The sequence below is a fragment of the Anomaloglossus baeobatrachus genome, chromosome 4 (genome assembly GCF_048569485.1).
Source record: "Anomaloglossus baeobatrachus isolate aAnoBae1 chromosome 4, aAnoBae1.hap1, whole genome shotgun sequence".
NCBI lineage: Eukaryota > Metazoa > Chordata > Amphibia > Anura > Aromobatidae > Anomaloglossus > Anomaloglossus baeobatrachus.
In genome coordinates this window covers 689022233-689037148 of record NC_134356.1, presented here as the reverse complement: position 1 = coordinate 689037148, position 14916 = coordinate 689022233, and the positions used below count along the sequence as shown (strand labels likewise).

At 49.4% G+C, this 14916-nt stretch overlaps 1 protein-coding gene across 1 annotated transcript; it reads right to left on the bottom strand.

Moving 5' to 3' along the window:
• Positions 1 to 13724: 13724 nt before the first annotated feature.
• On the bottom strand, positions 13725 to 14672 carry LOC142302911 (olfactory receptor 5P81-like). The gene has a single exon (XM_075344015.1). The coding sequence runs from the start codon at positions 14670 to 14672 to the stop codon at positions 13725 to 13727; it is 948 nt and encodes a 315-aa protein (XP_075200130.1).
• Positions 14673 to 14916: the final 244 nt, after the last annotated feature.

Below are 14916 nucleotides of genomic sequence, written 5' to 3'. Positions count from 1 at the left end.
CAGAAGAGTGCATCTGTGGGGGAGGGGAGCAGGAGAGTGCAGCTGTGGAGGAGGGGGGCAGGAGAGTGCAGCTGTGGGGAAGGGGGCAGGAGAGTGCAGCTGTGAGAGGAAATAGGAAGACAGAATAGGAAAGTGGGGGAGGGGGCAGGAGAGTGCAGCTGTGGGGGAGGTGGGCAGGACAGTGCAGCTGTAAGAGGCAAATAGGAGGATAGAAGATGGTAGTGGTGGAGGGGGCAAGAGAGTGTAGCTGTGAGGGAGGGGGGCAGGAAAGGGCAGAAGTAGGGGAGGGGGGCAGGAGAGTGCAGCTGTGGTGAAGGGGACAGGAGAGTGCAGCTGTGCGGGAGGGGAGCAGGAGAGTGCAGCTGTGGTGTAGAGGGGCAGGAGAGTGCAGCTGCGGGGAAGGGGGCAAGAGAGTGCAGCTGTGAGAGGAAATAGGAGGACAGAAGAGGAAAGTGGGGGAGGGGGAAAGAGAGTAAAGCTGTGGGGGAGATGGGTAGGAGAGTGCAGCTGTGGGGGAGAGGGGTAGGAGAGTCCAGCTGTGGGGGAGGCGGGCAGGAGAGTGCAGCTGTGGGGGAGAGGGCAGGAGAGTGCAGCTGTGAGAGGAATATAAGAGAACAGAAGAGGAAAGTGGGGGATGGGGGCAGGAGAGTATAGAAGTGGAGGAGAGGGCAGGAGAATGCAGCTATGGGAAGGGGGTCAGGAGAGTGCAGCTGTGGGGGAGGGGTGCAGCAGAATTCAGTTGTGGGGGAGGGGGAGGCAGAGTGCAGCTGTGAGAGGCAAATAGGACGATAGAAGAGGGTAGTGGGGGAGGAAGGCAGAAGAGTGCAGTTGTGGAGGAAGGAGGCAGGAGAGTACAACTGTGGGGGGGATCAGGAGAGTGCAGCTGTGGAGGAGGGGGTCAGGAAAGTGCAGCTGTAGGGGAGAGGGCAGGAGAGTGGAGCTGTGAGAGGCAAATAGGAGGATAGAAAAGGGAAGTGGGCTAGAGTCATCATTCAGGGAGCTCCAGTACTCACTTCAGGTCCCATTGTGTTCCTCTGGAGCCTCCCCCTCCTAACACTGCTGACTACAGAGCAATTTCTGTGCAGGAGAGGGATACAATCTCCTCAGAAGTCTCTCATATTTCTGTAGCACTCTCTGTACAGGGCTGAGACTTCACAGCAGTTCCGTGCTAGTGGGCGGGGCTTACACCCGTGAAGCTCTGAAGCAGTGAGTATAGAGGATGACTGTACTTCAGAGGAGGCAATGATCAGCATTTCTCCCCTCTTCTGATGGATGGAACATGCAGCATATGTGCTGTATGCTGGAGAAAAGACTGTCAGGGGCAAAATCGGGGATCCATCGCCAAGTAGATGTACAAAGCCAGCAGCCGGGTGATCACTGTGCTACTATTACTGTTCTCCACACCCATAATCCCTCTTTCCATTGAAGCCGGTGCTGAGAGGTAGGCGGGCTTATGGGTGTGGAGAGCAATGAATATACAACTGCTTAAGTAGCCGGGACATGTGTTAGTGACTCGCCCACCCCAGGGCTATGGGACACCCGGTGCCGGGCTGGACTAGTCCGGGGGTAGTCAGTGGTGGCGGGGCCCGACTCCGTGGCCCTGGTGGGTGTCAGTTAAGTATGGCTGGTGACTTGGGGTTTGTGTTCATGACGCCACCTGTGGTATGCGGCTATTAAGCCGCCGCTGCTGTGTGAGGCCTCAGGGGTGATGATATGGTAGCAATGGTGGTACTGCTCCCCACAGGTGGAGCGGTGCCCCGGGGACACTGTTGGTGCTCGTGAGAGTCTATGGTGTTGTGTGGTAACACAGTGCAGGGCCGACAGGCAATGAAAGAAACAGGCACAAACAACAGTCTCTTTACCTTCTCCTCTTTTACTTCACAAACGGTTTGTCCTGGGAGACCGTTACAGGTGGTAGAGGGCTCCAGCCGACCTGGAAGTAACTGAGATGTCGTTTTGGCCAGATGAGTATGAGGCCTACTCCTGTTCTTTTCCTTACTGTGATAGGACCCTGCTCTCTGAATTTCGCAATGGCCCTCTTGCTGCTGGGACCGGTGGTATGTCCCTTTCCCTCTGTGGTAGGCCGCGCAGGCCCTCTCTGGTGCTTCTCTGCTGGAGTCCACACCGGGCCCTGATGAGGCAGCTGTACCTTCGGGCTGTTTATGGGCCAGGTGCTTGCAGCTCTCCTGCCCTTCGGATTCGGCTACCAGGGAGTATTTTAGGCCCTGGTGGCCACAGACTCCGATGTCCGAGTCTCTTCTGTGCCTCTCTGCTCCTCCTGTTTCATTGGGCCAAGCTGCTCCAGCTCTAGGCCCCAGTTGCACAGGACAGCACACTCTGCGTCGGCACTCTCTGCTTTCTCCTACAGACTGAACACTAACCCCTCCCTCAGGTCAGGGTTAAGGAATGCTCCCTGGAATTCCAGGTTCAGAGCTCCCCCTGCTGGCCTGAGGGAGGAACTGCGTTGGATGTTAAACTTACTGGCCAATAGACCTCCCAATTACCTCCAGGCTCAGCATTAACCCTTTGGAGGGGCAATGCTGTTGTGGCGACCAGGTCCTGGAGCGCCACACTCCCCCTTAGTTAAACTCAGCTCTCCCGGACTGAAGAAAACAAAACAAAACATGTTAGAACATTTCATCCCATTATGGGAGGCACATTTTCTTAAACATTACAAACTTAAACAATACTATAAGAGTCCAGTGTGGCTTCCTGCCGGGTGTCCATTACACTGCTCCATGGGGGACCCACCGCGATAAAACCCCAAACGTAGGCTCTGAGCGTGCGTCAGAGCATTGATGACCCCACTCTATGCACGCCGGACGGGTTTTTCTTCAGGGGTGCTGAGCACACTGGTGCTAACTATGTACAGCTAGAGTGTTGGCCACCCATAGTCCAGTGGCCCAATTGTCCATTTACTTAATCACCTAAGACAAAAAACATTTTATACAAGACATTTCAACTAACCATATACATTCTGTTAGGTATTTTACTTTCTATGTTCTATACCTTGGAGGGGGCTGTCCCCGAGTGCTACGTTGGGACCGGCGTAGCTCTGGGGTTTGTCCCTGACTACTTGGAGTGTCTGCACCCTCCGTGTTACTGGTAGGCCTAACCCTGACAGGTATGCGTGTTGGTTGCCTACGGGGTCTCATATTCGCCAAGGGTACGACAGGTTCACCACTGGCAGGGGGTTGATTCTCCTGTTCTACTGCTGGCGTGTCATCTTGTGTTGGGACGGACAGTTCCTTAGGTGGATCCGGAACCTCTTCTGTCTCCGGCTCGACCAACTGCGGGAACGTCAAGACTGGTACCACTATGGCATTATTGATTCGGGTCCAAGTTTTGGGGAATTTTCCGAGGATTGTTTGGATCATTTCTTCTTCCTTTTCTTGAATTTGGGGACTTTCTTGTATTTCTTCTTTTTGGATTTTGCACCGCTCAGGGCATGCTTTCAGGCGGTCTCTAGAAACTGTTTGATAGGTCTTGCCTTCATCCTTGCTTATGAGGCATACCTTACTATTGTCAAAGTTGGAAGGAATAATGGTGTAGGGTTCATTCTCCCATTGATCATCTAATTTATGCGCCCTCCGCTTTTTCTTGAGGACCTATTCTCCAGGTGCTAAGGGAGTTGCTGGGGCCGTTTGATTGTAGTTCTGTTCTTGTCTCGTTCTCGCTTAGGACAGGCTCTTTTCTACGCATTCCTGAACTCTGCAGTACTGCTGTTGTCGCTCTGTATCCCAATCTTCTATCTCTTGAACTGCTTCAGGTGACACAGTTCCCATCTCCAAGTCTACAGGTAACTTGCCAGGTCTTGCTCGCATCAGGTAAGCAGGGCTGCAGTTGGTCGAATTTACTGGGATATGGTTATACAGGTCTACCAGATCTGGTAACTTCTCTGGCCATTGGTTACTTTCTTCCAGAGGTAGAGTCTTGAGCATATCAATAACCACATGGTTCATCTTCTCGCACAATCCATTGGTTTGGGGGTGGTACGGTGTTGTTCTGATTTTCTTACAACCGTACATGTTACAGAACTCTTGGAACACTTCTGCCTCGAATGCAGGACCTTGATCAGTTAGTACCCTTTCAGGGTAACCGTGAGGTCGACAAAAGTATGCCTGAAACGCTCTAGCTGCTGTTCTGGCTGTCTGGTCTTTCACAGGCACTACTACCAGGAAACGAGAGTAATGGTCCACAATGGTGAGGGCGTAAACATAGCCTGACCGGCTCGGTGTTAACTTCACGTGGTCCAGGGCCACCAACTCTAGGGGCTGCTTCGTGACAATTGGCTGTAGGGGAGACCTCTGGCTGGCACCATCTTTCCGCCTCAGGTTACCCGACCACAGTCTCGGCACCACTTCTCGACTGTCTTTCTCATGTGCACCCAGTAGAACCGATCACGGAATAGGGTCTCCAACTTCTTCCACCCGAAGTGTCCTGCTTTATCATGGTAAGCTGCTAGGACCATTGGAGCATCCCTCTGTGTGACCACTATCTGCCAGACGAGTTCATTCGTTCGCCAGTTGACATATCTCTTGAATAGCTTGCCTTGGTAGGTGAACAGTCGTCCCCTCTCCTTCCACAGCTGCTGGGCTTCTTCTGGAGCATCTGGGCCAAGATGGGTCTCAGCTTGTGCTAGCTTTTCTTTGACCAATCGCACGGCCGGGTCACCGTTCTGTGTCTCTTCCCAATTATGGTGGAGTAATGGGTTGACGGAGACCTCGTGCTGGCTCGAGCGCTTCACTCCTACAGCATGCTCACACTGGGAGACACCTTGGTGATGGAAAGCCGGTAACTCTATCTCTTCGAGTTCATCCAGGTCTTCTCCAGACACGGGTAAGTGAGGCATTCTGGACAGCGCATCAGCATTGTTATTCTTCTTGCCAGCCCGGTACTTGATGGTAAAGTCAAAGTTAGACAGCCGGGCCATCCATCGCTGCTCCAACGCACCTAACTTGTCTGTTGCCAGATGTGTCAACGGGTTGTTGTCCGTGAAGATGGTGAACTTGGCCGATGCCAGATAGTGCTTGAAGCGTTCAGTCACTGCCCAAACAATAGCGAGGAACTCCAGCTTGAAGGAACTGTAGTTTTCTGGATTCCTTTCTGTGGGACGAAGCTTCCTACTGGCGTAAGCTATCACCTTCTCCCAGCCTCCCTGCACCTGGGACAGAACTGCTCCCAGTCCCACGTCTGTGTAGAGTACGAACGGCTGACTGTAGTCAGGGTAGGCCAGAATTTCTTCTCCCGTGAGAGCCCCTTTCAGCCGGACAAAAGATGTTTCTATTTGACTTTTCCATTCAAATGGAGGGCTTTGCTTCTTAGCCTTCTTTGGCTGGCCCACCAGGAGATCTTGAAGAGGCGCTGCTATCTTGGTGAAACCATCAATGAACCTTCGGTAGTAGCCCACCAGCCCAAGGAACTGCCGCACCTCCTTTACCGTGGTGGTACTTGGCCAGTCCTTGATTACGGTGACCTTCTCCGGATCAGGTGCCACACCTTCTGCGCTGACCACATGACCCAGGTACTGTACCTTTGGCTTCAAGAGGTGACATTTGGACGGCTTTATCTTCAGGCCATACTCCGACAAGGACTCAAACACTTCTGCTATGTGCCTCAGGTGGTCTTCGTAGGTCTTGGAGTAGACTATGACGTAATCAAGGTACAATAGCACAGTTTCAAAGTTGTGATGGCCCAAGCAGCACTCCATCAATCTCTGAAATGTCCCTGGGGCATTGCAGAGCCCGAACGGCATACAATTGAACTCGCAGAGACCCATTGGTGTCGTGAATGCAGTCTTCTCCTTGTCCGCCTCTGCCACGGGAACCTGCCAATACCCACTGGTGAGATCCAGGGTGGAGAAATAGTTAGCTGACTTTAAGGCCGTTAGTGACTCTTCTATTCTGGGTAGTGGATAAGCATCTTTATGTGTAATGCGGTTAATTTGTCTGTAATCTACGCACATTCTCATTGTACCATCTTTTTTCTTTACGAGCACTAGTGGAGCTGCCCAGGGGCTACAACTCTCTCTGATAACCCCAGCCTCCTTCATTTCCCGTAACATTTCTTTGGCACGCTGATACTGTGCTGGGGGTACAGGGCGGTATCTCTCTTTAATGGGATGATGATCACCCATGGGGATTTGATGTTTAACCCCTTTTACCTGCCCAAAATCTAGGGGGTGTTTGCTGAAGACCCGCTCGTACTCCTGTACCACCTGGTAAACCCCATGCTTTTGGTGTGAGGGGGTGGAGTCGGTGCCCACATGTAATTTTTGGCACCAGTCTTCCAGCTGTCCCTTGGAGCCATTGTCTTCCGCCTGGTCGGACGGGATCAAAAGTTCCACTGCTTTGATGGTATTGTTACTAACAGTGTACAGTTTTGCTACAGTGGCGTACCGGGGCAATTTGGCTTCCTCCTCCCCACAATTCAGGACACGGACGGGCACTCTTCCCTTGCGGACGTCTGCTACCCCTCTGGCTATCAGGACTCCAGGACTGCTGTCTGAATACACCGGTTCTACCAAGGCCTGGTAATCTTGACCCTTGAGGCCTATTGCTGCCCGACACCATATCAACATTTTACTTCTTGGGGGTATTGCAATGGGGAGGGGGTCACTTACCCTCACACTGCCAATTTCTCCTCCGGCCAGCTCTACCTGCTGCCTCCTCATCAGGGCTCGGATTTCCCTCTGTAGGGCACGCTGCTGCCCGGAGCTGGCAGTTTCAGACGCCTGCTGCAACAAAATTATCACTTCGGCAATACAATTTTCCATCACATTTGTACCAATGGTTAGCAGTGGGTTAGATTCCTTGCGATCAATATCTACAATTATCATCCCCTGACAAGGCAATTCTACCCGCCCCACTTTAATGGTTACTTCCTTGTACCCAATTTGAGGCAAGGGCTGACCATTACTGGCCACAATTGTTAAATCATCATCTGGGCTATGGTCAATGTCTGAATCAGCCCAATATCTTTTGTACAGTTTATAAAGGATGGTTGTTACCTGGGACACCGTATCCAGGAGGGCATTCAAAGGGATCCCATCCAGCACAATAGGAAGGACCGGGCGTCCTCCCACATACTTGCTGCGGCTGGGGGTTGAGCCGGGCTTCCTCACACCTGGGGGTTGGCTCCTGGCCCCAGGCTCGGCCCATTTAAAGGACAGCGTCGTGCAATGTGGCCCGCCTGGCTGCAGCGGCGGCAGATCGGTTGTCCCGTTGAATCATACCGGTCTGTGTCTTTTCCTCGGGTCAGCGGAATCCTCCTCTGTCGCAACCATGTGACGTCATCTGGGCTGGAGGCCAACTCGATTCTTGCAGGCGATGGGGTCACTTGTAGAGACTGCACGGTCTTGGCAAGGGCAGCTACAGTCTTGGTCAGCTCCTGGACCTGCTGTCTGAGCTCTGCAGCGGGATCCTTATCCAGGGACTGCGCCTCAGCCCTGGCAGCGGCTCGTGTTGCAGGCACCACCCCTGGGTACGTGATAGCAAGAGGCCAGAGGGTTACTGGGTCGTTCGGTGTAGATTCTCTCAGTACCCGGATGGCCTGGTCCTTAAGCTTTGCAAAGTCCAGAGCAGGGTTCTGCAGGACCATGATACGCAGCTGTACCCTGTGGGCATCTGACAGGAGCCCTTCTATGAACTGCTCAGTTACGAGTTTGTCTTCTTCACGTACACTCTCTGGGTCCACCTGTTTAATTGCTTTCAGGGCCTCCTGCAAGTTTAAGGCATAGTCCCTTATTCTGTCTGTGGCCCGTTGTTTGCACCCAAAGAATCTCATCTTTATTTCTGCTGCGGTGCGGGTGTCAAAAGTACTCTTTAACTTGGCCAGTATCTGGGTGGCTGTCCCTTTATCTGTATCAGGCCAGGACTTCACTTCACGCTGGGCCGCGCCGGCTAGCTGCCCCATTAATATGCCCACCTTCTGGCTCTCAGTCAGCGGATACACTATGAACAAGCTGTGTATCCTTTCTCTGAAGTCGCTCAGGGTATGTGACTCCCCGGAGTACTGCGGCAGCCATTCTGCTCCCGGGATGTACGGCATTGTGATCGGCATTACCGACGCTACAGCGGGGGCTGGGGCGATGGCGACTGGGATTACATCGGCCGGTGCTGCTGCGTCTTGAGCTACCACAGCCACCTGCTCTCCCTCTGTGTCGGACACCTTCCTCCCCCTTAGTGGACCTTACCAGGCTCCGCATTCTTTTTTAAAATCTTTTCCAGGTAGCGCGGGGTTAACGACCCTCCACTCTGATGGCGCGCTCCCTTCGCGCTCTTTTTCGGGCACGCCCCCCTTCTTCCTGCGCTCAGCGAGGCTAATGGCGGCGGCAGTTTTCAAACAGTAACACAGTCTTTTAAGCACAGTTTCTGCAGGCGCACAGTACCCGGTGGGACCGGGCACGAAATCCTGTTCGTGACGCCAAAATTGACTCGGCCACCCCAGGGCTATGGGACACCCGGTGCCGGGCCGGACTAGTCCGGGGGTAGTCAGTGGTGGCGGGGCCCGACTCCGTGGCCCTGGTGGGTGTCAGTTAAGTATGGCTGGTGACTTGGGGTTTGTGTTCGTGACGCCACCTGTGGTATGCGGCTATTAAGCTGCCTTTGCTGTGTGAGGCCTCAGGGGTGATGATATGGCAGCAATGGTGGTACTGCTCCCCACAGTTGGAGCGGTGCCCCGGGGACACTGTTGGTGCTCGTGAGAGTCTATGGTGTTGTGTGGATAACACAGGGCAGGGCCGACAGGCAATGAAAGAAACAGGCAAAAACAACAGTCTCTTTACCTTCTCCTCTTTTACTTCACAAACGGTTAGTCCTGGGAGACCGTTACAGGTGGTAGAGGGCTCCAGCCGGCCTGGAAGTAACTGAGATGTCGTTTTGGCCAGCTGAGTATGAGGCCTACTCCTGTTCTTTTCCTTACTGTGATAGGACCCTGCTCTCTGAATTTAGCAATGGCCCTCTTGCTGCTGGGACCGGTGGTACGTCCCTTTCCCTCTGTGGTAGGCCGCGCAGGCCCTCTCTGGTGCTTCTCTGCTGGAGTCCACACCGGGCCCTGATGAGGCAGCTGTACCTTTGGGCTGTTTATGGGCCAGGTGCTTGCAGCTCTCCTGCTCTTCGGATTCGGCTACCAGGGAGTATTTTAGGCCCTGGTGGCCACAGACTCCGATGTCCGAGTTTCTTCTGTGCCTCTCTGCTCCTCCTTTTTCACTGGGCCAAGCTGCTCCAGCTCTAGGCCCCAGTTCCACAGGACAGCACAATCTGCGTCTGCACTCTCTGCTTTCTCCTACAGACTGAACACTAACCCCTCCCTCAGGTCAGGCTTCAGGAATGCTCCCTGGAATTCCAGGTTCAGAGCTCCACCTGCTGGCCTGAGGCAGGGACTGCCTTGGATGTTAAACTTACTGGCCAATAGACCTCCCAATTACCTCCAGGATCAGCATTAACCCTTTGGAGGGGCAATGCTGTTGTGGCGACCAGGTCCTGGGGTGCCACATTAGCTCCAGAGCCGCTGTTGCCTCCTGTGACCCCTCAATGTGCAGGAACCAGACTTTCTGTGCTGCAATATATTTTAGCTGGATCTGTGCATTTGGATGCACATCCAGCTGATGCAAGTGCTGAATTACTCGGGCCCCTTGAACCCCGGGCCCGGTTGCAGTGGCGACCCCTTCGACCGCGATTGTTCCACCCCTGCTAACAGGACTGTATAACTTTACTTAGTTGATCCATGGTGTCAGAAAGTAAAGGAGAAGACAGTAACAATAGCAGTTGCTCCAAGAGCTAAATAGTAGTTGCTAGTACAAGTTTGCTTTGAACTAAAGTGCACTGTTCCTACAATATTCAAGTGCTGTGCTCACAGTAATGATGTGACTGAAGTGCTGTGCGTAACTGTTAGTAAAAGACTGTTGAACAAGAAAACTGAATCTGTGGCCATCAATCCCCAGTTTGAATCTCCTGGATCATTCAAGAACCTGCATAAAGGTATGGCTTCCACACAAAGTGCACACATGCCACCAGGAGCCCCACTAATGATCTCTTTCTCTGTGGAGAAGACTGGGCCAAAGAAAGATAAAGGCCTATTCACATCAGAAGGATTGAGGCCAGCTCTCGGCCCCTGCCACCCCTCTACTTGTGCATCACTCCGCAGTGATGATGTCATTCCAACCCTGGCTAATAAAAGGAAATGATCTATTTCCATAAAAGCTTGGCAAATTTGTATCAGTTACTATTATCATGTGTGACTGAGGCTGGTCCGGTATTTTAGGAAAGCTCTTCCTATAATTTACAGGTTTTGCGCTTTTGAGTTCATAGAGGAAGACTGTTTAAAAAATCACGCTCTATAAATGCCGCAATACAGTGCCAGAGTATGCCCATAATCGAGCCAGAATAAATGCTCCTACACATGATGACCGTGCAGTTGTCTCATAGTAAACTCCCTGCACCATATTTGTTACCTGCTTTATTACTACCAAAACAGAAGCAGACAAAAAGATCCTATACCAAAGCAAGCTGATCTGACCCCATAGAGATTAAGGGCAGAATCCTCAGTCGCATGGGGAAAAATAAGCAAATTTACAAAGTTAAAACTGTCCACTAGTAGCCCTCATCACTGTCACGTGTTCCTGTATTCTTCGGAAGTGAATATGTTTCAATTCTACAGTGTAGCATATCATTCATAACTGTAACCTAGAAGCCACCAGGATCTCCACACAGAGAAAGCCATTCTTAGTTAAAAGAAAAATGTTTTGGTACCGTGTTATCCAGTTAAAAAAATGATTGATTGCTCTCAGTGGGAGAAACTTATAATGTTGTAGTTGTGATACCTTCTAATGGCTAAATAAATTCAATTAAATAATGCTACAGAGCAAGCTTTTGAGATTCTTTAGGTCTCAGGCATGGTATAAGAAAGTATCTGAAGAAACACAAATATATACACAAACAGAGCAGACGTGGTATAATAAAAGGACATTTAAATAAACCGATACTGAGCTTAGAGAGTGAATCATTAATTAGCTTTGATTAGTGGTGTGAAAGTTTTATTGTCCCAATATCCATGTAGGATCAGAGGTCTGGTGCCCTCAGTCTCTGGAACATATTCCTCAGATTTTGTAGTGGGTCATAAATCTGTCGATTAAGGGTACCGTCACACTTTAGCGACGCAGCAGCGAGCCCACCAGCGATCTGACCTGGTCAGGATCGCTGCTGCCTCGCTGCATGGTCGCTGGTGAGCTGTCAAACAGACAGATCTCACCAGCGACCAGTGACCAGCGACCAACCAGCAGCGATGTGCAAGCGACGCTGTGCTTGCACGGAGCCGGCGTCTGGAAGCTGCGGACACTGGTAACTAAGGTAAACATCGGGTATGGTTACCCGATGTTTACCTTAGTTACCAGCGCACACCGCTTAGCTTAGCGTGTGCAGGGAGCAGGAGCCGGCACTGGCAGCGTGAGAGCTGTGGAGGCTGGTAGCGAAGGTAAATATTGAGTAACCACCTTGGTTACCCGATGTTTACCTTGATTACAGCTTACCGCAGGCTGTCAGACGCCGGCTCCTGCTCCCTTCACATTCAGGATTGTTGCTCTCTCGCTGTCACACACAGCGATGTGTGCTTATCAGCGGGAGAGCAACAATAAAAAAATGAACCAGCACTGTGTGTAACGAGCAGCGATCTCACAGCAGGGGCCAGATCGCTGCTCAGTGTCACACACAGCGAGATCGCTAATGAGGTCACTGCTGCGTCACAAAAAACGTGACTCAGCAGCGATCTCAGTAGCGATCTCACTGTGTGTGAAGTACCCCTTAGTCTTGTGTGGACAGAGTCAAACATTGTAATGAATTTGTATTCCCAGGCCCCTCGATGATTCTGTGATCTAAAGTTGCATTTTAATATGACAACTTTCGTGTTTGGTTAGCGGTCAAGTCATTGGGATTAAAGACAAAGGTGGTCCAGCAACAACATCCAACAAATTCGTAAAATTTATAGGTTTATTTCAATCCATTAAAAATCCATAAAATTTATTGACAACAATTTTTATGGATTTTGAATAGATTGAAATAAACCTATATATTTTAAGGATTTGTTTGGATGTTGTTGCTGGACCACCTTTGCCTTTAATCCCTGCGCAATTTGTGCAATATTTGTGATTCAGACTTTGAGGTTGGATGAGAAGGTTTGGCTCGTGTGTGGCATTTTGATTTTCCTGTAGGGCTGAGATTACAATCTATATTTCCTACACAATTACTCAAACTAAGGGGTACTTTGCACGTTGCGACATCGCTAGCAAATGCTAGCGATGCAGAGCGCGATAGCTCCCGCCCCCATCGCACATGTGATATGTAGTGCGAGCTGCTGTAGCGAACATTATCACTACGACAGCTTCACACGCACATACCTGGTCGGTGATGTCGTTATGACTGCCAAAGAATCCCACCTTCAAGGGGGCGGTGCTTCGGCGTCACAGCGACGTCAGTGCGACGTCACTAACCGGCCGGCCAATAGAAGCGGAGGGGCGGAATGTAAACATCCTGCCCACCTTCTCCCTTCCGCATTGCCGGTGGATGGCGGGCGCAGGTAAGGAGATGTTTGTCGCTCCTGCGGCTTCACACACAGCGATGTGTGGAGCTGCAGGAACGACAAACAACGTACCTGCAGCTGGAGCGACATTATGAAAATGAACGATGTGACACAGATCACCGATTTTTGACTGTTTCACGCTTGTTCATCTTCCCGCCTAGGCTTTACATGTTGTGACGTCGTTACCGGCACCGAATGTGCGTCACTTTCGATTTGACCCTGACGATATCGCAGTAGCGATGTCGCAACGTACAAAGTACCCCTTAGTCTTTATGGAATGTGCTTTGCTTACAGGAACATAGTCATAATGGAGAATGGAAGGAACTTTACAATATTGCTAAATTATATTAAGCAAAAATGTATCCAAAATGTGTGTGTAATTCCACACCCTGATGTTGAGAAACAGTCATAAACTATTATCCTTAAAAATAAAAAATAAATTGATTTACAAACCTCAGTCCAAATAGTGTCATTGTTTTATTGTAGTGAACTATATGAAACAAGCAGATATAAAGCTCACCACATTCGCCATAATAGAGGTACACGCATATTATTCTGAGCTCATTGAAAGATATTTTGCTCCACGCGGTATTGATCATACCCTGCCGGTCAGATATTTTCTATTTCTTGCAGCCAGAATTGAGCGTATCTCCTAAAATCGAACTCAGGATTATCAGAATATAAAACATGCAAATATTGGAAATAAAATATGATTATTATACTGTGATGTTTCTTTAGGCATCTGATGTAACTGGCACAAAACATCAACGGCGTGCATGTGAATTAATCAGCATGGAACACACTGGTGGCCAAAAAATGAGCGTTGGGTGGCCAGAGGGTGCAAGAAAAGGACGGAGCAGAGATCCGCAAAAAGACAAGACTAAAGCGAAAAGGATGTCATTTTGCTGCACTCAAGTTAAACAAATTGCAAAATGAATGGATTCTGGTGAATCCAATATTTTAAATCAATTTTGTAGTAAATTTGCTTTGCTGTGGCTTGAGTCTTTCATCTCTTATTTCAGTACATGGTTAATAGATGAAACATAAAATCTTGGTTATGATGGGAGAGGTGATGAAAATGTTTTCATCAATGGGATACTGAGATTTGAAGCTTAATGAAACCTTCATATTTTACCTTAATGCTAAGTGTTTCACCTTGTCCATCTATTAAAAAAAATATTACTCATTTTTTTCATGGCCCTCTTCATCTGTTTGTTCCTTAAACTGTAGATAATAGGATTCATCAATGGTGTCACCACCAAATACAGCACGGATCTGTATTTGTTGATGTTGGAGGAGCTCTCATCAGATGGAGTCATGTAGACTGCGATTAAGGTGCCATAATATAAACACACTGTCGTCAGGTGCGAGCTACAAGTGGAGAAGGCTTTTCTTCTATTGTAAGTTGAAGACATTTTAATGATAGCTAAGAAAATGCAAAAGTAGGAAATAATGATGAGGCCGAAAGGAAAAAAAAGCGCAAAGATGCCATAAACAAAGTCTTGTAAAATTAAAATTGAAATGTCTGAAGAGGCCAATTCCATTACGGGACCAAAGTCACAGAAGAAGTGGTCGATGGAATTAAAGCCACAGAAGTTAAACTGGATAATAACAAAAAACTCACTAGCTATGAGCACGATGACCAAACACCAAGACCCAATGACCAACTGAAGGCAAAGAACTGGACTCATTAGTGAGGAATAACGTAATGGATGGCAGATGGCCAAATATCGATCAAAAGACATAACAGAAATTAATAAACATTGAATAAATCCAAAGATACCAAAGGCACAAAGCTGTATCAGACAGCCCCAAAGGGCCAAAATTCCCTCCTCAACAAGTATCAAACCCAGCATCATGGGGATTACGCTGGTGGTCAGTAAGACATCTGCTATGGATAAATGTTTCAGAAAGAGAAACATTGGGGTTTTGAGGTGGTCAACAATGGTCACCAATAGGATAATGAGAAGGTTTCCACCCAGAATGCATACATAACTCAGGAAAAGCAGAATGAATAGAAGAGGTTTGTATTTGGAGAGACTTTGGAATCCGAGAAGACGGATCTGAGTGACTTGAGTCTTATTCTCCTCACACATCATTTATGTCAATGAATATCCAAGATTTTTTTTTCCCTATAAATTAACAAAAACTGATAATATCCATTTAAAAACTCCTGAAATATATCTCAGTAAAAACAGTATTGGTTCTACATTCCACTTTATGATGGTTGTCCTTAGCCGAGGCTCACAAGAGTATAGTTGTAATTTTAGCCGTGATATGAAATGTAACCATTGTGGGCTCTTCTCGTGTGAAGGCAAAACTTCATAAATGTAGACGTCTTAT

What these genes read in the sequence shown, in the direction of transcription:
- LOC142302911 (XM_075344015.1), bottom strand. Translation starts at nt 14,672, where the DNA reads ATGATGTGTGAGGAGAATAAGACTCAAGTCACTCAGATCCGTCTTCTC.